Here is a 26,021-nt window from a genome sequence, read left to right as displayed (position 1 = left end):
ATGAAGTTGTATCAACTCAAAATAGATATGGAAAAAAATTTCATGATCATATTATTCATTTCAACCAGCTAATATGTCAATTGCTAAATGTAAATGAAAAATTTTCTAATGAAGAGCAAGCAGTGTTGTTGTTGGTTTCATTACCAAAGTTTTATAAATTTTTAGTTCATATGTTACTTGTAGGAAAAACATTGTTGAAGTTAGATGAAATAACATCCACTCTAAGAGAAAATGAGAGAATAATGAAAAATGATAATATTGATATTAAAGTTCATGCACTAGTCGTGCAACATTCCGAGTAAGGGATAAATAATTGATAGAGGCAAGATGAGCTTAGAGAAAGATTAAATTTTCAAACTCTTCTATAATGAGATATGAGTAACGTGCAATATTATTATTGTGGAAAAAAATGTCACATGCAATCAATGTGTAAAAAAATAAAAAAACTTTCAAAAATTAAGAATTGTGAGAAGAGATTATGACAACTTCCAAGCTAATATAACCCAAAATCTTCATGACGATGAAGATGTCTATTTGACAACTACTAAGGAAGTTGCTAAATCAAAATGGTTAATGAATCTTGCTGCCTCAAAACATATTTGTAGAAACTAAACAATATTTCACATTTTAAAAACTAATGGTGAGTTTGGTCAATTCATGTTAGGAAATGGTAAAAAAAACAGAGGTTAAAGGTATTGAGACTGTGAAATGAAACTTCATAATGATGTCATCCAAACTTTTAAAACTGTGAGATATGTACCTTCTACTGCATCCAATATAATTTTGTTGAGAGACTTGACATCACTATACTATGAGTATACTGGTTCAAAATGGGGATGCAAAGTGTACCAAAAAAATGCTTGATATTGTAAGAATAAAAGAATGAGAAAAATCTTTGTTACTTGGAAGAACAAGTTTTGAGAAGATAAATGTTTTAATTTACTAATTATTTAAAAATTTTAATTAAGGAAAAATTTGTTGGAAAAAATTCAAATTTTAAATAAATTGCGTGAGTGAAAATTTAAGGAATTATTTCATGAATTTGTAATCTCTAGAATATCATATAGATTTATAAATTTTTATTTGTTTTTATTTTTTACATATTTGTTTTCTTTTTTCTTAATTAAGAGGATTATATGATTCAAGAGTTGTATTTCATATTTGCTCTATATATAGAGAGTTAAGAAATAAAATTTGTGAGTATTCTATTAAGATCTTTGAATACGTAAATAATCTTATTATATGAAGATGAATCTTCCATTATAAAAAATAAAATTCAATCAATTGCTATGTTTTTATTATTTCTTTTTATTTGCTCGATTAATTTAATGGTCACGCTTTGGCATGATGAGTTTGAATGTTTGATATGAGTTTTTTTTAATTTAATGGGTCATTGAAATTCAATGATATTACAAGTTATTGAGTGATACAATTTCACCAAAAAAATTTTTTTTGAAATAATTATATATATAAAAAGAAGAAATCTTTCTACGAGTAAGTTTTTTATAATATTGTCTATTTTTTTTAACACAAAAGAGACAATGTTAAAAAAAATAACAACTAAATACTAAAAATGATTGAAAAAATAAATAAAATTTATTATGAATTATAGGAATTAAAATGTAAAGTAGCTAAAATTATAAAGACTAAAAAAATATTTTAACTTTTAAAAAATAACATTCCTAAGAAACATTATTTCTTGGAAGTATTTTTGCATAGATTTTCCACAAGATTATTTTTATCTGGGGGATGAGAAACTAACTTTCTTAAGATAAAAATAAAGTTTAATGTGATAAAAATATTATATTATCTTTATTTATTTATTTAATATAATAAAAAAATTGAGTAACATTTAAAAACATCTCCAAAAATAATTTTTTTATATACAAGAAAAAAATAAAGCAAAACAACAAAACTAATCCCTCTAGTATGGCATTGCTAGTGAGTCATTTAAAAACAAATCCCAAAAGACTTAGGTAAGACTTGGGTAACTGGTCAAGAAGCATAACAAAACTCTCCTCTCCCCGCCCTCCCATCCCTGCAAAAGCATCAACACAATACACTTATTTTCCTATCTAAGAGATGTTGCACAATACACTTATTTTCCTATGTAATGAGCTTATTAAAACACACAATAATTATTTCCATTCCATACAAGAGAGATATTAGATGATGTAATACCATGCATTATCAAGAGACAGTTATATCAGGGAAACAAACACAGCCTAAGGGTTTGTTTCAGAAAGTCTCAATCCACTCTATCATAAGCTTCTTCAAGGCCTAGTTTGACGATCAAGTACCCTCTTTAGTCTTTTTCTTTTTGACTTGGTCATATAATGGACCACCTCCTGCAACACTATAGCAATATCCTTCATGCTTCTCCCTGAGATAAAAAAAACTGCTCTGCCAAGGATTTATAAGGCTATCCAAGTATGGTTGCAACCTACTCACAAAGACCTTCCAAATAACCTTCAACAACATATATATTGCACAGGCTAATAACGTCAAAATCTTAAAAAGGATCACTGGGCATCCTTTTCACGAATAAATTTTCATTATCCCAAAAACCAATCAAATTTTATGATTTCTAAAAATCTATGATTTTTATGAATGGTGATTCTCAATTATGAAAAAATTTGTTATTGCTAGGGTGTATTTTGAAAATCTTGAGTAACCAAATCTTCTCTCTTTTCAATACACCAAAATAAAAAATAAGAATTTGTTATTTTAACAATAAACTAAATAGTTGTTTGGGTATTACATGAACTGTGTCCCTATCATCATGGGCTATGCTTATTGCTTAATTATATGACTGCTCACTGGCCCATTTTGTTCCCACTCCTCAACCTTCTTTTTTTGTTTCTCCTTTTTACGAGTTAAACGACCATTGGGTTGAATTGCAAAACAGAAAAGATACAGTGTTATTAGCTTTTTCCAAACTCAACGTGATTTTTATACCATTTTATTAAAAAAATAATTGTAAATTTATATTGTTTTGGTGAAGTTCTTAGAATTATTTTTATATATACTTTTTTGTACATGGTTGTGAACTAAATTTTATTTGATGAATTTATAAACCTTTGTTGTTTATAAATATTGTTAATTAAGTATTATATTTTTTTTTATAGATTTTATTGAAACAAAATGACAAGGTTTTTTTTTATTAGTAGAGTATTTTTAATTTATTTTATGTTTGAAGTAATTAAACTATAGATGTTACAAATTTCCCTAATTATTTTAAAGTGCGTCGTAATATATCATACAAAAATATGTAATTAAGTAGAAATTTCTTAAAACACTATATTAGTCTAAGACAAAATTTTAGGATACTGGTATAAAAGAAAAAAGAATACCTTAAAATATTTCCGACTCACATAAAAGAAAAGAGCTCAAACTTCATGTCTTTATCCTATAAAACGTGACATTTTCTAACCAGGTTTTTCTCGTTATTATGACGACAATAATTTTGCAAGCATCGTACACAATATGATCGAGCATTATTTTTTCATAAAAATAATTGTTAAGAGATTTTTTTTGGCGAAAAAAATTGATAGGAAATAATACTCTAGAAAAAGAGAGTATTAATCAGATAGAGAGTATTATATATTATTTAATTGTTTTATCTTGACATGAGATTAATTGTTGGGTGACTCTTTTGAATGATTTAGGGTAGGCAACTCATTTTTTTTAAGGATCTAGAATAATTCTGATATCATATTATAATAGTGGATTTAAGCCTAACTTTAACCCTATAAAATCAACTTGAAAGATGATGGTTGCTTTCCACTTATATACTATTTAATTGTCTTATCTGGGACTTGAATTTTTTCCAATAAATTTCTTCATCAAAATAATGAAACATTAATTTATCCTTTAAAACTAAAATGGACATTAATTTATATAGAAATTTGTTGCCTAGGAGTATTCATGGATCGGTTTTTTGAAAAATCCGAACCAAACCAAACCTTTTTATAAAAGTGGATCGGTTTGGTTTTTTTAAAATATGGATTGGTTTTTTTGAAAATGGATCGGTTTGGTGCGGTGCGGTTATTCACTTTTTACTCACATATGAATCGATTTTTTTAAAAAACGAACCGAACCAAATTGATCCACTTTGTAAAAATGGATTGGATAACTGAACCGGTTTTATAAAGTGGTTCGGTTCAGATTTTTTTCAAAATGGATCGAATTTTTCAAAACGGGTCGGATCAGTTATGAATCAGTTCGAATCAATTTGAATTTTTTGCACATCCATATTGTTGCCTTATGCTTATAGGCCGGCTATAAATAGGCAATGAAACGTCGTCGAAGATTCACACCAAGCACCAACAAATTGTAGCAAAAGAGAAGCTTTCCTTTTCTACTGAAAATGAAACCTGTTCTTCCTTTTCTTTGTATGTTCTCACAAATTCTATTCTTTATCCCTTCTTGTCCTATCATTTATAAATTTGTTTCCTTCTCCATCCAAATTGTTGTTAGCGATTCAAACTATTTGTGTTTTACATCAATCAATATTCAAATAATTTAGAGTGATCAAATGAAGTAAAATAAGTTTGAAAAATATGAGGAAAAAAATAGCCGGTCATATATATGATTTTTTTTTCATTTATATTATGTTTCACTATATGAATTTCATGTAAGTTATGTATGATATTTCTTTGCTAACTAGTTCCAAACGATAAATATATGATAGAACTGGATTTGTAAATATGCAAAATGCATGAGTTGAAAATGTAATCTAATTAGTTTTCAACTAAATTGGCATTGTGATTTGTGATCAAAATATATGCATAAAGTCCAACCATTAATTTAAAAAAAAAATTATTGTAAATTTTAAATCCTAAATCTTAAACGAAACAGTAATGAGATCCAAGAACATTTTGCTAGAAGTTTCAAGCACAAATGTGAAAAGTCAATTATTTCAAAAGTACACAAGTCACCACAAGAAGAAAAAAAAAGTGTTCTCAGGAAAATTTGAACACCCAACATTTCGGTTTATGACGGAGACACAAAGAAAAATAAAAATCATATAGAAGAATTTGAACCTAGGCCAAACATTTCAACTTACAACGATGAGAATATTGATGAAACAGAAAAATAAATTGGGAAAGCCTTTGAGCCTAAACTTAATATCTCAAACGATTACAACAAAGATGATGTCACGTGAATTATGAGTTTTTTTTTGTTCGTTCCTGGAGTATCCACGGCCAATAATAGTGACTAATCTCCTCGCTATGTTGGAAGCACCTCAAGGGTGGGATAGCTGGCCCCAAAATTTAACACGACTGCATACACAAAGCTGGATTCGAACTCCTAACATTACTTAAGCGTGGATCAACCCCTACTGCTGAACCAGACGCTTGGGGTTAGGTGAATTATGAGTTTGAATATAGGCCAATTGCTTCAAAATATAATGACTAAATGAAGAAAATAGACGCATCTTCATCAATGAGACTAAAAAGGAAAGGAAATGTGTATAGTACCGGTGCTTCCAAATGCAATCAATAATATGGTGTAATGTATTTTTTTTTATCTATCGAAATCAAAATTAGTATTAAGAGAGTTTAGAATATTAATACACTTTGTTTAATTAATCGAGTTAAATTTCTTATATGTGGTTGATGTATTATGATTTTTGAATAACTTAGGAGATTTTCTAAAATAATGGATGATTTGCAATAAGTGATTTGTTTTATTATTTGTATCTTGTGCTTGATTATGAATAGTTTATTTACATTTAAAAAAAAATTTAAATGCTTTTTGAAAATTTTAATTATATTTTATCTATTTCAAACATAACATTGTAAAATACAATTCAAACAATTAAAAGAAAAATATAACTAGAAAATTAAAATGCAACTGGAGTTTTACAAGCACCAGTTGATTGAGCAATGGGCATTAAAATTCTATAAATATAAAAGGGCCCATTGCCCTTATATCAAGGGCTAATTATTTGAATCCTGTCTTATATTGATAGAAGGCCCAGTCTTTGCTCTATCAGTTTGGAATAGAGACAATAAGATAAAGATTAAATTGATTTAGCATTTAAAATTATGAATATTTTATATACATTTAATTATTTCATTGCATCAATTATAGCTTTTGAGATTATTTTAAGTGTATTTATAGGAGAGAAAAAAATCCCTACTTTTAGATGAAAAAGATATTGTATTTATTATGAAAGTTCGGGAGCATGGATGGTAAGACAATATTGTGTTTGAAGTTTTGGGGAAAAAAAGAATGGACAACGACTGATGTTTGAGTTTTTTTTTTTCTTTCTCAAAACAATATCCTAAACAAAATTAATAGCATCAATCTATTACAATTTTTTTTCAAGCATAAATCTATATTAATATAAAGGAGTTGGTGACTTTTGTAACTTCTTTGCTCTTCACTTTTTTTTGGGGCTATTATATTTTTATAATTATTTCAAATTATTTACACTCCAATTACAAATTATTTATTATTATATAATTTCTGTCATTTTAATTTTAAATAAATATATAGAAATACAAAGAAACTTTTTCTCCTACCTTACAGCAACCGTACATGCCTATTAATTATTAGATTTATAAAGTATGTGATTAATTTTTTTTCAATGGGAGACAAAACTCAGTGCATCTTTATTTTACATTTGTTCACAATAGGTCAAATTAATTTAAATGCCCTGGGACCTTTTTTATTATTCTGCCCGGAAACAAAGACACACTAGAAAATGGCCAAGAGATATCATATCAGCATTATATTGATATTGGGACGAACAGATAAATTTTAGGGTTAAATTAATTAAAAATTATTTTCGAAAAAATCTTTTACCCATTTTAATTTTCAAACAATATATAATAATAAATTATACTGAAGGCATCCATTTTCCAATACTTACCAGCAAGAAGAATTTAGTTGTGAATGGAGTTGTCTTTAGAATAAACTTTATAAAATAAACCAATCACTTCACTCGTAATAATTTGACTCATTGTTAAAGGCAGTTCAGATTTGACAACAAACTAACATGTACTCCTTTGCTTGATTTCAGTTGCTAAATGTGGCAACTGCCAAGGTTATTAAATAAAGAATCTTTGACTGAACTTGGTTTTAGTGGAAGAGGAATCCAGATTTCAACTACATTATTATTATCCACGTGAAATCATTGTCATCACTTATATCACAGCAAAGGAATTTGTAATATTGCCTACAGTATTTGGCCATGACAGCACATGATTAATTATCCATGATTTCATCTCAATACTATTGCTAATTTTGTCCTCTCATTATCCTCTTTGCTTTTTCTTTTGCCATCCTTCACACCACTCACCACCATTTCTCGTTTCTTCCTTTTATATATTTGCCAAAGATTGATACTCTTTCTCGTCTATAAATTTTTTTTTTTTTTTTTTTATCAGCTAAGAGAAATTTGTATTAAGGAGGCACTAGGGGTGCCAAACCCAAATACAGAAATGTTGAGAAATAGAAAAAGTTACGAATAGTGTTATGCTACTCCACCCTGTTTACAAATTACAGAACTAGGATACACACTTGATACAAGAAATAGGATCCATAAGCCAATTAACATACAATAATTGATCTCTCTTCAAATCCACAGACAACCATTTCCAAGATCGATATTTAATGGCCTCCACAATTTCCATTATATCCAACACCCCATCATTAAAAATAATACGGTTCCTAAGAAGCCATAAACTCCATATAACAGAAATCCAAATAGTTGTGAATATCCTTCCTTGCTTCTTCACACATGCAAATCCATCCATACTTAGCAATAATTCATCCAAAGCATTAGGTAAGCACGCTGAAATACCAAGCCAACGAAGAACCAAATACCAGATTTTACATGAAATTCTGCAGTGTAAGAAAAGATGACAAACGTTCTCTGCCTCATTATTACATAAAGCGCAAAAAACATTACTAACAGGAATACCACGCCTTGCTAAACTTGCTCGAACTGGTAGTGAATTCAACAATAATTGCCAAGCAAAAACAATAGTTTTCTTTGGAGCTTTTACCTTCCAAATGCATCGAAAACTTTGTTTTAAAATTTTCTCCAAAACATTCCCTGCAGAAAAAAAGGAATGCAGCCAAAAATATGCTGATTTTACAGTAAAAGCCTTTGATGGATCACATTTCCATAGCCACATATCGGGTATATTTGACTGCAACTCCACCCCACCAACTAATTCTGCTAATTCATTTTCCCACTCTTTTTCCCGTTGAAGTATCAAACGTCTCCGCCACTGAAATTCCCACTGCCACCCTCCTTCCACAAACAGTCCATTTTCACCAACTGTTGATTGTTTTTTTTCGCCAAAGAGTACAAACGAGGAAAAGTCTCACTCAAAATAACCCCGCCCACCCATCTATCATGCCAAAAACGCACCGAACCTCCATCTCCAACGACTCTCAAGAAGTTATTATCCAACCATGCATTCGCTTGTTGACACACAAGGGCCAAATCCTTCCACCAATCCGAAGCTTTTGGATGAACCACATGAGACCTCAAAAGAATAGACATACAACCATAACGTGCTGATAAAATTTGAGACCAAAGAGACTTAGGACTTTTCAAACCCCGCCACACCCATTTTCCCAATAAGCTTATATTAAACCATTCAATATTCTTCACCCCCAATCCTCCCTCCTTTGTAGGCTTGCAGACTTGATCCCACCTAACCCAACAAATTTTTGAACTCTCCTTCACACCATTCCAAAGGAATCTTCGTTGAATCTTTATAACCTCTTTAATAACTTTGTATAACTTTTTTTTAAAATCTAATATTAATATGTTAAATTTAAAATACTCACTTTTGATATTATTAATAAAAGTAATTATATAGTAGAAATAATAATTGTTAAATATCAGTATATGTAAAAAATTCTCATATATATATTTGTAAATTATTTTTTTAAATCAAGATCCAATCTTTTGATTTAGTAATCAATTTTAGTAATTAATCATGACTATATATTTGTAGGACGAGAGGAAAGAAAAAATGTAAAAGGAGAGAAGAGAATTGAAAGGTTGTAGAATATTTTTTTGAAGAAACTTTGTTTCTCAAGTTAATCCAAAAAGGCTTAAGTCAAACTACAAAATTGAAGATTAGTCACTGCTTCAAAAGGTCTAAAGTAAATTTGGGAGAATTTAAGTCAATTCAAAAGAGATTAAGAAAAAAATAAAAAGGCTTTAACGAATTTTGCTATGTATTGGAAGTTTCTCTCACCCTTAATTCGCTTAAGTGAAAATTCAAGGACTTGGACGAATTTGATTTCTTCATAATGAAGTAGCTAAAGGGTTTAAGTTGACATTAGTACACTTGTCAATGGATCAACAATGAACTTGAGTTTCATTTTCCTTATAAAATTAAAGGATACCATATATAGAGAAAAATATGTGAGATGCTTGAGTCACCACTTGAGATAGAATTGGGTTGACAAATTCCATAATCCACCAATTGCTTAATATACATAGAAAGTTTTTCATGCAAGTGACAAATAGATAAGGTGATACAAGATCTCCTTAGTTAGAGTGAAGACATTTGATTTAAATCCATTCCAAAGTTGATTTGATGGGTTTGACCTTTGAAATTGGACTCAATGCATTTTTTTTAGGTTAGATTTATATTATTTTTAAGGTCTTTCAACCCAATTTATATATAGTGTTGTCTCAATTTTTTTTTTAATTGTGTGCATTTAGAATAAAAAATGATTAAGTTATTTTTTTATATTATATTATTTTTATAATGAAATTGCTTATTTGAAATATTTATTATAAAATATACCTTGAGTTAAGTTTTGTACTTCTTTTATTTTGTCACTTAACTATACATTGTGTTAAAGTTAATGTATTATATTCAAGTCAAGTCGATTTGACGTTGTCCAATATATTTTCAAGTTTTAATCAAACTGAGTTTGAATTATAAAAAATAGTACAGTAAAAAAAATTGGATTTGGTAAGGATAAGGATAAGTGTGACTCAACCTAATCCATGTTTATCCCTGTTTAGTATCCATTTTCTATTGGATACCTCTAAGTCTCCCCTCCACTTTTATTTTTCATGCAAAAAATATTGATGAAAATGTTAGTTAAGGCCGAGATTGGAGATCTAACCCTTGTTACTTTTTTGAAAACATTTTGTTATGGATTTATCCAATATTTCCTTCACCACATCATGAAAGTCCTCACTGTGAGACCAAACAACAAGAAATCTCCAAGAATGCTCATGCTTGGTGACACTATACTCTTTCAAGTGTACAATAAAAAGACAACGATCAAAGTGCACTCTACACAAGTTTCGTGCATGGCATTATTAAACATATGCCTAAACAATATATTACTGATTTAGTGGGTTATCAGATAAACCACATGAATTGGTTTATTATTATTATATATATATATTATCAATGGTTAAAGTTTTTGTTAATAGCCTAGAGGACTTAGTTTATTTCAATTATACACTAAATCTAACATTTTTATGAAAAAATTTGGAAATGTCTTCATTCAAATTTGCTCGAGTCAAATTGGTTCACACCTGTCCAAAAGCATATTTAATCTAATATGTGACTAGTTGTTGACTCAACCAATCATTTTGAGTCAAGTATGATAATATTGATACTAGGGTTGTACATGATTGCATGGTATTGGATGTCCAAATTTGTTACTTACCTAGGGGAGATTGTTTAACATGCACTACAAGTTGCAAAGAGTCATTACAAAGACTTTTTCTCTTTAGGTCTTGCGCACAATGATATGAACAATTGTTCTCATTATTGGTTGAATCATGGGCATTAAATGTCTTCATTACCTTCAAATTAATGTCACCAAAATTGTTTGGCTATTGGTGCATATTAAAACTATAATTAAATTGTTCATTATTAAAATTCTCTTATTGTTATTTATAGTTTCTTTTTTTTTCCTACATTGCACTTTGTCTCAATCTCCATTTGTATCAACTTGCTTCTTCTTACCATTAATATCCAAGTCATTATTACTCGATATATTAGGTAATTGACTTTCATTGTCAAGTCCCACAATTAATGTATTGTTACCTTATGAAATGTCTCCTATTTGAGTATTACCATTAAGTGATTCTCGTGTTTTTTTTCATAGTTTCACAAGGCAACCCTTTCTTCAATGATCACAACAACACAACAAGTGCATGCCTTCATACTCTACATGGTACCAATGGCAACAAATATTAACTCTACCAAAAACATGTTTTTGGAGATTAATTATACACAAACACATGTAAATCTTCCCTTATTTGCTTTAAACATGTTGGAATTAACCTTAATTGGCTTGTTAAAGACAGAGCTAGCCCCAAAATAAAACTCATCATAGTACATCTTTTTTAAACTAGGAAATCTAATCCAACAAGTGTGCTATCAATAGTCTCAGCCTCTACAATAAACATTAGCAACCATGTCTAATTTATCAAGTAATAGTAAAAAATCATCCATGGAACTCCATTCATCACTTTTTAGTAATCTTTCGATGAATCAAATTGTCCATAAAATATTTGTGCCCCACACACCTTCAATCAAAACCCTGATTAGGCTTCCAAAATCACAATTTAGACAACATTGGATATTTAATACTTTTTTCCAACAGGTTGATAATTAGGATTCCTAGCCATAGTTCACACAATTCTTTAAAGTAATTATCATTCATACAAATTTTAGATGGTAAAGGATTACCACCAGCCAACTCTACTTTTAAAAGATTACACTCAAAAGAAATCTCTCTTTCCTTTAGAACAAGTAGAGGTTCCCAATCAACTTGACACAAAATGAAATGAGCTTTGTACCATTCTTATTTGCATGATTAGTAAGAGGTCTGTCACCAATTAGAATACTAGAAGAAGAAAAAATCCTACCTCATTCTCTCACCTCATATTATAAGATGAAAATGTTAATTACTTAATATATATTAATTAAAGAATTTTTTAAATTTTGATTTATAGACAATAATAATTAGAGACTAATTTGTTTATAGATGTAAAGAATGGATTCTCCTTCTTTATAACTAGAAATTGAACTCCTAACAAATATATAAAAGTAATATGGCTATTTTAACAATTTTGTTAAGAGATTGTTAGTTATTAATTTATAGTGAAGATGAAGAGTGTAAATGATAATATGGAATAGAGAAATGCATAGGCATAGGGACTAGGGAGTGGGGAAGCATAAGAAGGGTTTGTTGTGAATTGAGATGAGATGACGTAGGTATATGTTCGGAAGAAAAGCGCAGCACAGTTACACTAAACCAAATATTTTTTTTTTCCCTAACGCCTCTCTCTTTCTCTTTCTCCTTCTCGTCTCGATGGAGGAGAAACGCCGCGACGCCGCTCCCTCCGCCGCCGATTCGCCGGCATCGGAGCCCGCATCGTCTCGCCGCCGCGCCGGAGCCAGCAAGAGGAAGTCCTCCGCCCTCAGCGCCTCCGGTTCCTCCTCCGCGCCCTCCAAACGCGCCAAGGCCTCGCCTCTCCACCCTCTTCCCCTCCACAATGGCCCCCTCACTAGGGCTCGCCAAACCCCTAGCAACCTCGCCGCCGCCGCCTCCTCTTCCGCCGGAGCCGCCGCTTCCTCTCCTTCCGCCGTGAAACACTCCGCCCTCGCCCACTCCTCCGACTCCGCCGCGCTGGCGGAGCAGCTCAAGAAGGAGAGCGAGTGGGAGACTCTCGAGGCTGCGATTGAAGCTCAATTCGAAGCTATCAGATCTCGCGGTGCCAATGCGCACGTGGTTCCCACTCATTGCGGTGAGATATTGGGCCTTTTCTGAAACCCTAATTGCTTGCGGTTAGCTTTAGGGCTTCAATTGCAGTGAATAGTGTGAAACACATTGTGTCTTTGATTTTATGCGATTCTTTCTCAGTTGATGTTCTGCAATGAACGAGTGATTCGGCTTAAATTGTGCATGAAAGGTTATGTCCGGTTATGTTTTTACCATTTGCAGTTTTCTCTTGTTCCTGATTCCACTGGTTTTTGCTATTTAAATTACGTTACCCTCAGTATGTGTAGTTGTTTGAAGACTCGGGTGTTTTTCTAAATTACATTAGAAGAGGGTTGATGTGGGGGATTGTGTGTGGTTGTTCTAACATCTGAAATTTAACTAGGCCAAGCTAACCTTCGCCTAATGTGACTTAGCAAAGTGTTATTCAACTAGTGAATTATCTTTTCAATATTGTTTTCCCTGCCTTAATAGACTGCAGTGTAAGTACTATCTTTTTATCGTGTAGTTGTAACTTGTGAGTAGAATGCTTCTGTTTTCTAGTAGGGTACTAGTAATACTGTTATGCAAATGCTTGATGCATAACTTCTCCCAATGGTTGATTTACCATTGGATCAATATTTAATTGCAAGAAACTTATTTTAAGTTTTCACTCAAAGGTAAAAAAAATTCCCGAAATTACCCATTTTTCCATTGGTGCAATTTCAGGTTGGTTTTCATGGTCACATATCCATTCAATTGAGAAGCGAATGTTGCCTTCTTTCTTTAATGACAAAACTGAAAATCGGACTCCTGATGTATACATGGAGATACGGAATTGGATAATGAAGAAATTTCATTCAAATCCAAACATTCAAATTGAATTGAAAGATATGTCAGAGCTTAATGTTGGAGACTTGGATGCTAGACAAGAGGTAATGGAGTTTTTGGACTACTGGGGTTTAATTAACTTCCACCCATTCCCTTCAATGGATTCTGCTGCGGTCACTGCCGCTGATGATGGGGAAGCAGAAAAGAATTCTTTGCTTGAAAAATTATATCACTTTGAAACTCTTCAATTACGCCCTCCTGTTCAAAGGTCTAGCCAAATGACTCCAGCTACGACCTCTGGCTTGTTTCCAGAGTCCACAATTACTGAAGAGTTGGTGAAACAAGAGGGGCCAGCAGTTGAGATGCTTGAGTACCATTGCAACTCTTGTTCTGCTGATTGTTCTCGCAAACGTTACCATTGCCAGAAGCAGGTTGATATCTATAACTGAATAAGTGATCAATTGATATGCTGATGATATGGTTAACTTTAAATATAGTTATCTATTATTCCTCGTATACTACTCGATGCAATCTTGTCCCAAACTTGTGTTCTTATAAAAGTTGTAGCATTGTTTCCGTTGGTTGGTATGTTGGTAGTTTATCCCATTCTTTCAGTGAGGAGTTAAATTATTAACGCATTTTAATGTTGTTTTTAAAAAATGTTTTCTGTTGATTACCTTTGTTGTTTGATGATATGGAATCAATTTACAATTTTTTCTGAAATGAATTAGATTTTTCAAAATAATTTTTTTTGTTAAATGGCAACCATAAAGGAACATTTCTAGAGCAGTGAAACAACTACAGTCAGTTTTTGAAAGTTGAAACATTTTCAAATACTAGTGAACTTACAAATGAATCATTCATGTACAGAGGCCAGGTGTTTGCTGATTTAAAAGGTCATTGTTTGATTTTTGGGTGTAATGGTTTCTGTAATTTACTTAGCAGCAGGCTGCTTAACTGTTCACTCTTAGTTGAATTATCACTAATACAATGCTGGAATGTGGTTGTGCATGATTATTTAATTTGCTTTTCCACTTCATGTTGTATATTTTATCAATTCTGTGATGTGTCTGACAGGCAGATTTTGACCTATGTACCGACTGCTTTAGTAATAGAAGATTTGGCTCTGGCATGTCTTCATTGGACTTTATACTCATGGAACCAGCTGAAGTTGCAGGGGTTAATGGTGGAAAATGGACTGATCAAGAGACCCTTTTGCTCCTTGAAGCATTAGAACTTTATAAAGAAAATTGGAATGAAATTGCAGAACATGTTGGAACGAAAACAAAAGCTCAGTGCATATTGCACTTTGTTCAAATGCCCATTGAGGATACCTTTGTTGATTGTGGTGATGATGTTGATGCTGGTTGTAAAGAAACTGTGGATCCAGTTGCCACAAACAATGACTCATCTATGGACAAGGATGCTTCAGAATGTGTTGAGAATGATACTAATGATGGCATCAAAGACCATGATAAAGCTTCCAAGGCTGAAGATGTTGAAGTGAATGTGAATCAGGAGGAGACTCCAAAGTTACAAGGCAGTGATGAGAAAGCTAGCGAGGGAACATCTAAATCAGAAGAAGCTGCTAAGGTGAAGTTTGATCAGGAAGCAGGCAATGACTGTGCTATAAATGCTCTTAAGGAAGCATTTGCAGCAGTTGGTTATTCTCCTGGACCTGAAGGCCCTTCTTCATTTGCTGAAGTGGGTAATCCTGTCATGGCACTGGTAAGTTATATACTTTGGTGTGTGAACAGTAACACTTGATTCTAGATATTTCTAGTTTGAATTATTTAATATAACTCTCCTATCTTCAGAACAATAATTTTGAATTCATTATTATATTTACCTGTAAGTCTGATACCTATAAAGCACAGACATGAATAGAATACCGTGTTGGTGTGTTTGGCACATTTCGGACAGGCGTTCGACACTTCTCTACTGCATTACAACTATTATGATTATTTTTTTGGTTCGGACACCTTTCCAACACAGCCTAGAAACCTCTTTGACATAACTCGTATACCTTTCCAACACAACTTAGACATGAGCCAACACCTTATTATAAAAGATTTAAAAAGTCAACTTATTCATAAACATTGCAAGACTTATTTTCATAGGAATTACTAGTTGTTTTGACTTTTAAGTGATATGGTTCTTCTTCTAAGGGTTATTGTCATAAAAATTGTACAGCTCAACAACTTTGATGGTGAAAATATAAATCTTAATTCTCAATTTACATTTTTGTCATGTTAATTATATATAATACATATGTGCCATGACAGAGTTGGTGCTTCATAGTCTGTTAGGCTGGTTGGGAATTATGTCATGACTGTCCCTTGCAGATGACAAGCCTTGCAAAATTGCTTGTGTTATTACACTGTTAAATAATGATTACTACATTATATACTATCTTTCTCTTAACTTGTGTCATTTCATGTATATATTTTCCATGTTTTCAGTCCAACACATTCCCTCTTCTAAGTAATATTATGTTGCTTTCTTCGATAGGCAACTTTCCTTGCACACTTGGTGGGTTCTGATGTGGCTGTTGCTTCAGCTCATAGCTCTATAAAATCCATGTCAAGAAATTCTCCTGGCACCGAGCTTGCTGCAAGGTGTTGCTTTCTTCTAGAAGGTCCACCAGACAATAAGAAGGAACATACTAGTTCTGAGAGGTATGTGATTTATATGGAGAGTTTTCATTTTTGTAGCTCCATAGCTAGTCCAGTTGTTGTTGATCGGGACTCACAATGTTGTGTCTGAATGGGTTATAGGGATTCTAAAAGTGAGGGAGATCAGGTTGAAGTAAATGTAAAACAAGATAAACCGATGTTGGATGATAAAGATTTGCCAAACGATCAAAATAATATGAACATTGAAAGTAATGCTTCAGAAGACAAGGGACAACCAGCTTCTACAGATGATGGAGCTTCAGAAAAAACAATTTCCTCAAAAGAGCAAGCAAAGATTAATCATGAATGTGGGCCTGACAATTGTAATGATCCCAACAATGCAAAGCTACCCAATGATCAAGCACCAGGCACTCGGCAAAATTCAGGTGTTTCAACTTCCAAGGCTGAAATTCCACCTAGTTCTGACAAGGCTCAGGCGGGAACTTCAATTGAAGAACCTTCCCATTCTGTAAAGGATGGACATGCCTCTGATTCTCTTCCACCAGAGAAGAAAGAACCCCGTCAGTCAATTAAATCCAGTTCACCAGGAGAGCATTCAAAGCCATTAGAGACATCAAAAAATGTCGAGGTGGTTTCTGATTCTGTTCCCCCAGCTAAGAGCAAGCCTGAAAATTCAGAATCTACAAATCCAGTTTGTGAATCACTAGAAACAGCAAACTCAGTAATGGATGTTGATGGAGTTTCTAATTCCTTGCCATCGGAAAAGATTGACTCTCAGCCACTAATTGCATCAAAATCATCCCAATGTAATGGGACCGAAAAAGATGTAGATGTGATGTCACCTTCAAATCCAGTTAGATCAAATTCTGGTGCTGAAAATGGTTCAAATACAGGTCTCTCTCTCTCTCTCTCTCTCTCCACACACATACACAGAAAAGAAAGGGAAGAAGAAATGCTGTAGTTATTCATAAAATGTATTTAGAGATTTACCAGAGGCAATTAAGGTCTAACTCAATAATTGAGAAGTCTTTTTAGATATTCCTATTTTAATCCACAAACGTGAATAAAATCAACATACAGGGTCAGGTAAAGATCATGCTGATAATGGAGCAAAAGTGGAAGACGATGGTATGAATACTAAACAGGATAGTAATTTTGAGAAACTGAAACGTGCTGCAGTTTCTACACTTGCTGCAGCAGCAGTAAAAGCAAAACTTCTAGCAAATCAGGAAGAGGACCAAATCCGACATCTTACTTCCTTGTTGATAGAAAAGCAGGTAATCTCATGGCCTGGTAAAGGTCTTATTGCATTGTATTCATGTTTTTCTCCTGACTTTCTTGGTAAATTCTGTCTACTTGCAGTTACACAAGTTGGAAACAAAGTTGGCATTTTTCAATGATGTGGAGAATGTGGTGATGAGGGCAAGGGAGCATGTAGAGAGATCACGACATAAGCTTTATCATGAGCGTGCTTTGATAATTGCCTCACGGCTTGGTTTACCAGCTTCCTCATCTAGAGGTGTACCACCATCTGTACCAACCAGTAGAATTCCTACGAATATTGCAAACTCATTCCCAAGACCACAAATGATGATGAATCCTCAAAGGCCACTAATCTCTAGACCTGCAGGCACTGTGGCTACTACTCTTCAAAACCCATTAGCATCTTCAACTGCAGCAGGAAATTCAGTTCGACCATCTAACCAGGAAAAGCTTTCTTCTGTTGGGACAAAATAAATGTCGAGTACATATATGGAAAAGAAGTTGTTGTCTTAATACTTACTGATCTCTCGCCATCTTGTGACAATGTGAGTATGCATTCTCATTTTGTTGATTTTCCTTTTGCTCACATTATTATTAACCCATGGTCATTTGATCCAGTCAATTCTTTCAAAGGTGAAGTGCTGGTTAGGACTAACTCCAAATTGACAAGTGTTGGGAATTCGGTGAGCAGAATATTGGATTGGAAGTTCATCCTTTCCCCGTTATAAGGAGCAGCAGGAGATGAGCGGACGGAAGTTTACTGATATATTTGAATCTGTAGAGCGATTTTTTGAAATTTATTTGAGGTGTTTGACTTAAAACAAGTGGATAGTTGTGCAAAATGTGCGCGTTCGATCCTCTAACTTCAATGCTATTCACTAAATTATTGGATGAAAGCATATTGAAATTTGGATGACTTCATAAAGAATATATAGTAGTCTGGCAATGATCAAGAATTGGCTGTGCTGTGTATGGTATTTCTTTGTATTCATTCACATCTCCCTTTTCGGTGGATTTTAGAGGATCTTTGTTGATGCCTTCTATGAGTTTTGATGTAAAACACTTAAAATTAATTTTTCAATAAGCATTTTATAAGGAAAAAAAAAACAAAAATGAATTGGCTTTTTTTTATTTTTATTTTTATTTTTGACAAACAATAAATTAGTTTACGACAAGTTAAAATAATTTTTTAAACGAGTTAAATGAGAAAATATTCTTAAATGATGGATAAATTAATTTTAACTTTCAAAAGAATAAATTAATTAATTTTATCTTTTTATTTCCTTTTATATGTAGTTTTTGATGAACTTAAATTGATCATTTTATTAAACTTTCATTTAAGGCCTGATTGGTATAATAGCTTTAATTAAGTTTTGTATTTACTAGGTTTACTATATTATGTTATAAGTGTTTAAAATTTTATAAGATTTCTACGTTTAGATGTATTATTACATAAGTACTTACAAGATATGTTTTCATTTTAAATTTAGTAAAAATCATGATTAAAAATAAAAATAAACTAAACAATTAATTTACAAACACTATATATCACAAAAATATTTAAAATTAAAAATTAAAAAAATTACTCGGCATTTACTTATATTAAAATTTTAAAATATAAATTCAAGTATCAAATTTAAAAACCAATGACATGAGATGTATATAATCATAGAACTATTGGGTTTCCTAATTTCTTCTCCGATTTCGTAGGTTATGCTCTAGTTTGTATTCTTTGTTGCTTGCAGGTTTATATGTCAACCAAGAAGCAGATACTTATAACTAGTGACTATTCTTTTCTGTTTTGTTTCCCAGTCTCTTTTTGTGCGAATTTCATTCAGTTATTTTTCATGTCGGGAAAAAAATATTTTACCTGGTAGGTCACTATTGGCCGTAATTATACAGAAGGATCTTTTCCACTTTGCCTTCGCCAATTTTTTTCCAATCCCAGAGAAAATCCACGGCAGGCATAATTTATAAAAACACGAGAAAGCTTAATCCCAAATATAAAATTATCGAACGAAAATAATAGTGCATTACGTATAGTTCGTACTATAACGGTCGGAAAATATGCAGGTCAACACCATGTAGCTTCTATTTTATTTTATAGAAAATCACCATCTCGAGGTTTCAATACTTCCAAGAGATTACTGATCAACTCGTGAAGAATCATCGCAAACTACCGTGTTGAAAAAGTCGATCACTGAAATTGTAGTGTAACGAAAATAGACGTACAAATTACTGTTGATGTCGAGTACGAAAGAAACAAAGAAATTAAAACTTCAGAAAGATCTTACACTGATTCTTTCACAATATCGGAACAGCATACATGTAGAACAACTGATATGATCGATTATCACAAACCAAACAAGCACCCAACGTACAGCATTGAACCAATTTGTTTCTTGAGCAAACACTAATGTACAATGACGCCTCATAGACAGCAATGACTAAGCACGGTAAAATCATTTTGAAGTAATGTACTTTATTTGTATTGAAGAGAAAACCTATATATTCAGCACTCACATCCTGTTGCCCGTGGCTGACTGCTGTTTCCAACATCAATTGTGTCTGGCAGGTATCTTCAATAATCACGGATTACCACAAGGAGAACAAAACCCAAAACGAAATATCAATATCATTGGAATGAATAATTCAAGTCTCAAATATTAAGATCATCAAGAAATACTGCAACTGAAATACACACCAGTAACCAATCGAAATTATATAGACAAACATCTCCAATACTAATTCTTGAAGCAGTTGTAATTGTGTCTTAACTTTCAAGATTATTTAAAAAAATGTCCCATTTTAGTACTCTAAAAAAAACAGTAACATGCACTTTGCAAACAATATCAGCTTGCAATTAATAATGTATGCCCATAAACCTTTTTTTTAGTTATAAGTTATAACATAACAAATGACTTGTCTCAATAAGAAAACATTAATCATAATCTGAGAGATCTAACTCATTGTATTTTGTGCCTTAGTGTATTCAGTTGGTCAGTTCATAAATATGAAAGAAGAGATGCCCAGGTTTAAGAACTTACAATTCTTCCTCTTCTCCACTTTTCAGGGCATTCTTTGCTATGCATTGGAATGCTTCTTCAACATTAATACCTTCTTTGGCAGATGTCTCAAAATATGGGATATTTCCTTTTGATGCACACCAAGCCCGTGCCTTCTTTTCTGAAACCTGTCCACAAAAACTTAGTTGTGTTCACACATTTAGAGAAAGAGAAAAGAAACATTGAATCACAAACTTAAGGGGATAAAATTTACCACTCTGCTGTTCCCACCATCAATGTCTATTTTGTTTCCTATGACAACAAAAGGAAAATTCTCTGGATCTGAAGGACTTGCCTGCAAAAGTGATCGCAAATCTTAAAGTTTGTATAAAATTGCTTGCGATAATAAATAAAATTGAGAAAATTTCCATAGAGAGGAATAAAAGCATACTTGAATAAGAAATTCCTCCCTCCAGTTGTTAAGGTTGTCAAACGACTTCATTGAATTAACATCATATACAAGAACACAGCAATCAGCACCACGGTAGAAAGCAACTCCAAGGCTTTGGAATCTTTCTTGGCCAGCTGTATCCCAAATCTGTAAAGTTTAAGAATACAGAAATTAATGAAACTTTTTACTATTGTAACTTAAAACTTTAAAAAGACAAATAAAAATGAGATGTAAAATAATTCCAGACTGTAATATGATGACATTTGTTGCTTGCAAATCACAATCTTCAACTAGGAAGATGCCATAAAGGCACTTAAGAGAACAACAGAACAATTTAGGCATTAGTCATTAGAAATCTAGGAATCATTTCTCTATCCCATTACATTCAATCTATATGGCATAGACAAAAGATGCTGAATGTTACTGCTTACAACTAACAATACCCATTTTTTTGTATACTATGAAGTCCACGTTAAGATTGCTACTGTCACATGTACAAGACATACTATAATGATGACATGAAATCAACAACAGGATAATTGGTTTCTCAGAAATGACAGGAAACAGCACCTAGCACTATCTACAACCCATTCACAAGACCATTTCCACAAAATTCAAGAAACTACATGTTGCAAAACAGTTTAGACTGTGTTTAAAACCCTTTTGATTGCTGTTAAACGGAGGTTTTACACATTCCAATGCATAAATGGAAAAGGCAATGAGAGTGCTGGATTAGCATTAAGTTGAAAGTAACAGATTTCCAAACACACTCTTAGACATTCCAACATTATAAGGAACAAAAAAAAAAAACTTAATCCAAGAAACTACTAGGCAAGGGGGGGGGGGGGGGGGGGGAATTGATGTGGACATATATGTGATGCTTCGGCAATTCCATGATTTGTTCCTTGTGCTTATATCATGCAAACTCAACATGCACAAGTGCACAACCCCATTCATTAAGGAGGCTAATAAAACCCAAGAATTCATCCGTAAAATCAGAGCATAACTTCTTATTCAAGGTAAAATTAGTATCTGTGAATTCGTCCGTAAAATTTAGTATCATAGAGAGTAAATACGAGACTCCAACAGAATCAGTATCTGCTAACCCTCCCCCCCTCCAAAACATCCATCATGTTACCCCAATCTTAAGGTCCAAGCACGCATTGCAAAAAACAAGCTAAACACTATTCACAAACCTGTAAGGTGAAAAGCCTATCCTCAAATTGCACTTCCTTGGTTAAAAAATCCGCTCCAATAGTCGCCTTGTACTGATTACTAAACTTCTTATTCACATATCTAAAATACACACGTTAGGGAAAACACGCAGTTTCCATATCCAAAATACCTAACCTGCACACAAGACGGAAACAAATTGCATCGAAGATTAAAGTAAGAAGCAATGCAGACGGCGTTTCCAGACAGAAAGCGAAGGATACTGGTTCATCAACGACGTCTTCCCCACCCTGCGAAGCATCAACAACATTACAGAGTGTTTTCAAAAGAGAAAATAAACGGTAGAAACAGTAAATCTCTGCAAGGCGTAAATCAAGTAAGCAGGATTGCAATTGAGCAATAGATTAAAGTAACAGAAGGCACGGTTCTTGCGATCCGAAGAGAAGCATAAATAATTTTGACAATATCGTCCAATTAAGTGAGAAAAGGAATAAGCGGAATGGAATAATTGAAGTGAGAGTTGAGAAAGTGGTTGGAAAGCGCGAAGGGAGAAGAGATCTGTGTGAGAACTGAGAAGTAAACCCTAGAGAGAGAGAGAAACGAACCCGCTGTCACCGAGAATGATGACTTTCAAGAGAGTTCTTCTTCGAGAAGGCATGGCGATGCGATCGGAGAAAGAAAGAAATGAAAGAAAATAAAAGAAAAAGAGTTAAACGCTTTCTGTGTTGACTAAGCGCTTGCGCTCCCCTTTGCTCTGCACCTTCCTGCGCTCTCTCTCTCTCTCTCTCTCTCTCTATGCAAATGCAAATGCAACCGTCCTTTCTCTCTCTATTTCCGAATATTCCCCCGTCTCACAGCTGGGACTCTTACATAACAGCGTCAACAATTATTTATCAATAATTTATTTTACACATTTACTCTTTTTCATTTTATTTCAAAATCCATGTATTAACTAATGAGGAAATGAAAATACAAAATAAAGTAATAAAAAATGTTTCTTTCATTTTTTTTACTCTCAATTAATAATTAGTGTTCGGTTCTTTTACACCGTGATGGGAAAAAAATTAGACAAGAAAGAAAGGATAGGACAAAGATTTTTTCTTTTAAAAAATAATTGTTGCTTGGTTCAATTTATAGAAAAGGACGGAAGGAAGCGATATTCAATTTCATTTAATTTTAATTTTTTTTAATATTAAAGATTTTAGAGTGAAGACAGTGGGTTATATAATATTTTGAGTATAATATTTAAAATGTATTTATTTATATTTTAAAATTTAAAATTATAAGAGTATGAGAATAAATTCATTTTTAATATTTCTCTATTTTTTCTTTTGAATTAAACAACAAAAAAAAGGAATATCTTATTTCCATAAAGTCTCTTCTTTCCATTCTTCTAAACCTAATAGAATTTTTAACCTTAGTTGACACTGGTTGAATGACATAGAATTAAGTTATAATGTGATAGAATCGATTTTCGGACATTATTTATTTATTTGCTGTGAATCAACTCCCTTGGAAATGAATTGATTTTTGAAGGAATACGTGCGTGTTTGGATTGGAGTTCAAACGTGAAAAATCACGTTCAATTGGAAGCAATAAATAATAGCTTTCACGTAAAATTACTGTTCGACATGGAGAAAGAAGACAAAATTAATTTACAAAATGGAAACCAAATATGCACTACATTCTTTTCTCAAAGGAATCGATTCCTTGACCAAATATGAATTTTAAATGATTTTAAATGTTTTTTAGAAAAAATATCTTTTTAATGTTGATTTAAAAAATAGTTATTTTTATTGATAGCGTTAGGAATCTCTCCTAAATTTTACCACTTAATTCCAACGTAATAACAAAAAAAATATATTAAAAAATGTATTTTGAGAAAATTTATTGAGAAATGGATTGTATTATTAAGACGAGACTCAAAGAAAATTAAGAGCCAAATATTGTGTTTCAATTTGTTAATTTATATTTTAGTATTGATAGTCTTTGACCTTTTTGTTTATGAAAATTTAAGGGTGGTTTCCATAGTGGTTTTAGGTGTTAATTTATATTTGCAAGGAGAGTTTTCTTGCGATACCTAATGGATAGTTAAAGTGAAAATATGAGGAGTGTCATGGGTGAATTTATCAAAGTTAAGTATTTAATGTAAAAATAAAAAATAAAAACAAACTTGTTTCACAACAAACTCTTATAAATTAATAAAAAAAATCTCCAAGTGTAATTTGAGGATCGATTATATGGGATTCAGTGTAAATATAACTGAGATAAATTATTTTCTATCTTTTATATTCTTCTTTTTTATTTGTATTATTATTATTATTTTATTTATTAATTTCAATTTTTTTAACCATATTATTAGTATGATGTATTCATCCATTTCATTGATGATTAATCTTTGTAAAAAAATTTAGCTTGTGAATTTTAGAGGGAAATAATATTTCTCCTTTCATTCATGTTTTTTTTTTCATATAAAAGACTTGAACTTGAGATTTTGTTTAACGAGATTGAAATTGATATATATTTTTTTTATATATTTTTTTATATATATTTTTTTCTTTAATTACCTTAATATTTATTGATCTTAATTTGATATTGTAAAGTATGAATATCAAGATTAAAAATAATTTGAGAATTCTCTCACTATTTTTATCAATTATATTTTTATAATTAAATACTTTTGGAATATGAAAAATTCCAATTATAATTCAATTCACTTATATCCGAGTTATTGATGTCACTTGATTGAGAAATGATGTGATATAATTATGTATTTTATATGTCTTAATTACTGATATGAATTTTTTAAAAGACTTAGAAATAAGACAAAAATTGAACACTAGTGTCTTATATTATGAGCGCATCTTCCCCTACTCAAAACTCTAATAACTTTAAGAGATAAATGTTTTTATGTTTAACTTGCTCCATAGTTGTGGTCGTGATTTGCCTCACACGACTATGTCGTAAAAGTGACAAATAAAAATTATAACTTTTGTAATTTTACTCATATGATAAGATTTTAATTTTTATTTATTTGGTCAAAAAGCATTTTATTTTATTTTTTCAAATACACCCACATCATATACTGCCATGAAAGACAAATGAGACACGTCAAAATATTAAATCATTATCCTTGTTACTTGTTTGGTTTTAGTTGCAGAATTTTAAAATGGGGACCAAATTCAAGAAATAATGATAATAGGGGACAAGAAATGAAATTATGTATTTATTGAAACTACAAATATTACGCGTCACTTGAAAATGGAGGTGAAATTTAGTTTATAAATATCCATTTTTCTTAATCTATTAAAACACCTTTTATTGACAAAAGGTGAGATCCACAAATGTTAAAATAAACATTGTCTCACAAAACAAATGCTTTGAATTCAAAAGTAAATAAATATAAATATAAAAATAAAAACATTTTTATTGTAATTTTTTTGGATCATTTTGAATTAAGAGCATCTCCACCACGAATTGCTTGTGTTGTATATTACCATCAAGAATCGATGCTTCTAAACAATTTGTACTTGAATTTAATTATGTGATACATTGAATTGCTTGAAAATAATAAAAAAAAATATTTCTTTAGTTCAAGGTCTACTAACTAACATCACAAACAAACATTAAGAGAAAAATGATATTATCATATAAGAAGAGGAATCACATACCCAAACAAAAAAAAATTGAAACTTGAACAAAAAAAGATCAAAACTCTAACCTTCAATAGATACAGTAATTTCAAAATACATCATAATAAAGTAAAATAACAACAATATAAAATATGGGAAAAAAATTGAAACTTGAAATGGAACCCAATACAAAATCTGGAAAAATAAAATTGAATATTGAAATTGAAAAAAATAAAAATTTGAGATAAAACTTGAAAACCCAAATCAACATATGGTACCATATATGCATTAGAAAGAAAGAGCATTAAACCCC

At 31.7% G+C, this 26,021-nt stretch overlaps 3 protein-coding genes across 4 annotated transcripts; 1 reads left to right on the top strand and 2 right to left on the bottom strand.

The window, feature by feature from the left end:
- Positions 1-7,520: 7,520 nt before the first annotated feature.
- Positions 7,521-8,527, bottom strand: LOC145950763 (uncharacterized). The gene is made up of 2 exons (XM_083062462.1): positions 8,398-8,527; positions 7,521-8,299 (listed from the first exon to the last, which is right to left on the bottom strand). Exons 1-2 carry the CDS (start codon positions 8,525-8,527, stop codon positions 7,521-7,523), a joined length of 909 nt encoding a protein of 302 aa, XP_082918588.1.
- A 3,662-nt stretch (positions 8,528-12,189) lies between these two features.
- CHB3 (DNA-binding family protein) lies at positions 12,190-18,461 on the top strand. 2 transcript variants are annotated; one of them, XM_020360962.3, is made up of 8 exons: positions 12,190-12,766; positions 13,447-13,979; positions 14,626-15,276; positions 16,060-16,226; positions 16,326-17,077; positions 17,265-17,461; positions 17,547-17,992; positions 18,081-18,461. In XM_020360962.3, the coding sequence occupies exons 1-7, from the start codon at positions 12,238-12,240 to the stop codon at positions 17,919-17,921; spliced, it is 3,204 nt and encodes a 1,067-aa protein (XP_020216551.2). In that variant the 5' UTR covers positions 12,190-12,237; the 3' UTR covers positions 17,922-17,992; positions 18,081-18,461. The 2 variants fall into 2 exon arrangements, with proteins under 2 accessions (XP_020216551.2, XP_020216550.2); XM_020360961.3 differs by having other exon boundaries at positions 12,191-12,766; positions 18,066-18,461.
- A 1,257-nt stretch (positions 18,462-19,718) lies between these two features.
- On the bottom strand, positions 19,719-22,934 carry LOC109800846 (ras-related protein Rab7). Its single transcript, XM_020361748.3, has 7 exons — positions 22,682-22,934; positions 22,340-22,366; positions 22,100-22,199; positions 20,904-21,050; positions 20,727-20,807; positions 20,495-20,640; positions 19,719-20,026 (listed from the first exon to the last, which is right to left on the bottom strand). Exons 1-7 carry the CDS (start codon positions 22,732-22,734, stop codon positions 19,960-19,962), a joined length of 621 nt encoding a protein of 206 aa, XP_020217337.1. The 5' UTR covers positions 22,735-22,934; the 3' UTR covers positions 19,719-19,959.
- Between the last annotated feature and the right edge of the window lie 3,087 nt (positions 22,935-26,021).

This window comes from Cajanus cajan, chromosome 8, assembly GCF_000230855.2.
Source record: "Cajanus cajan strain Asha chromosome 8, NIPB_CcT2T_4, whole genome shotgun sequence".
NCBI lineage: Eukaryota > Viridiplantae > Streptophyta > Magnoliopsida > Fabales > Fabaceae > Cajanus > Cajanus cajan.
The sequence above is the reverse complement of the archived record's forward strand: the minus strand, read 5'-3'. Positions and strand labels throughout refer to the sequence as shown.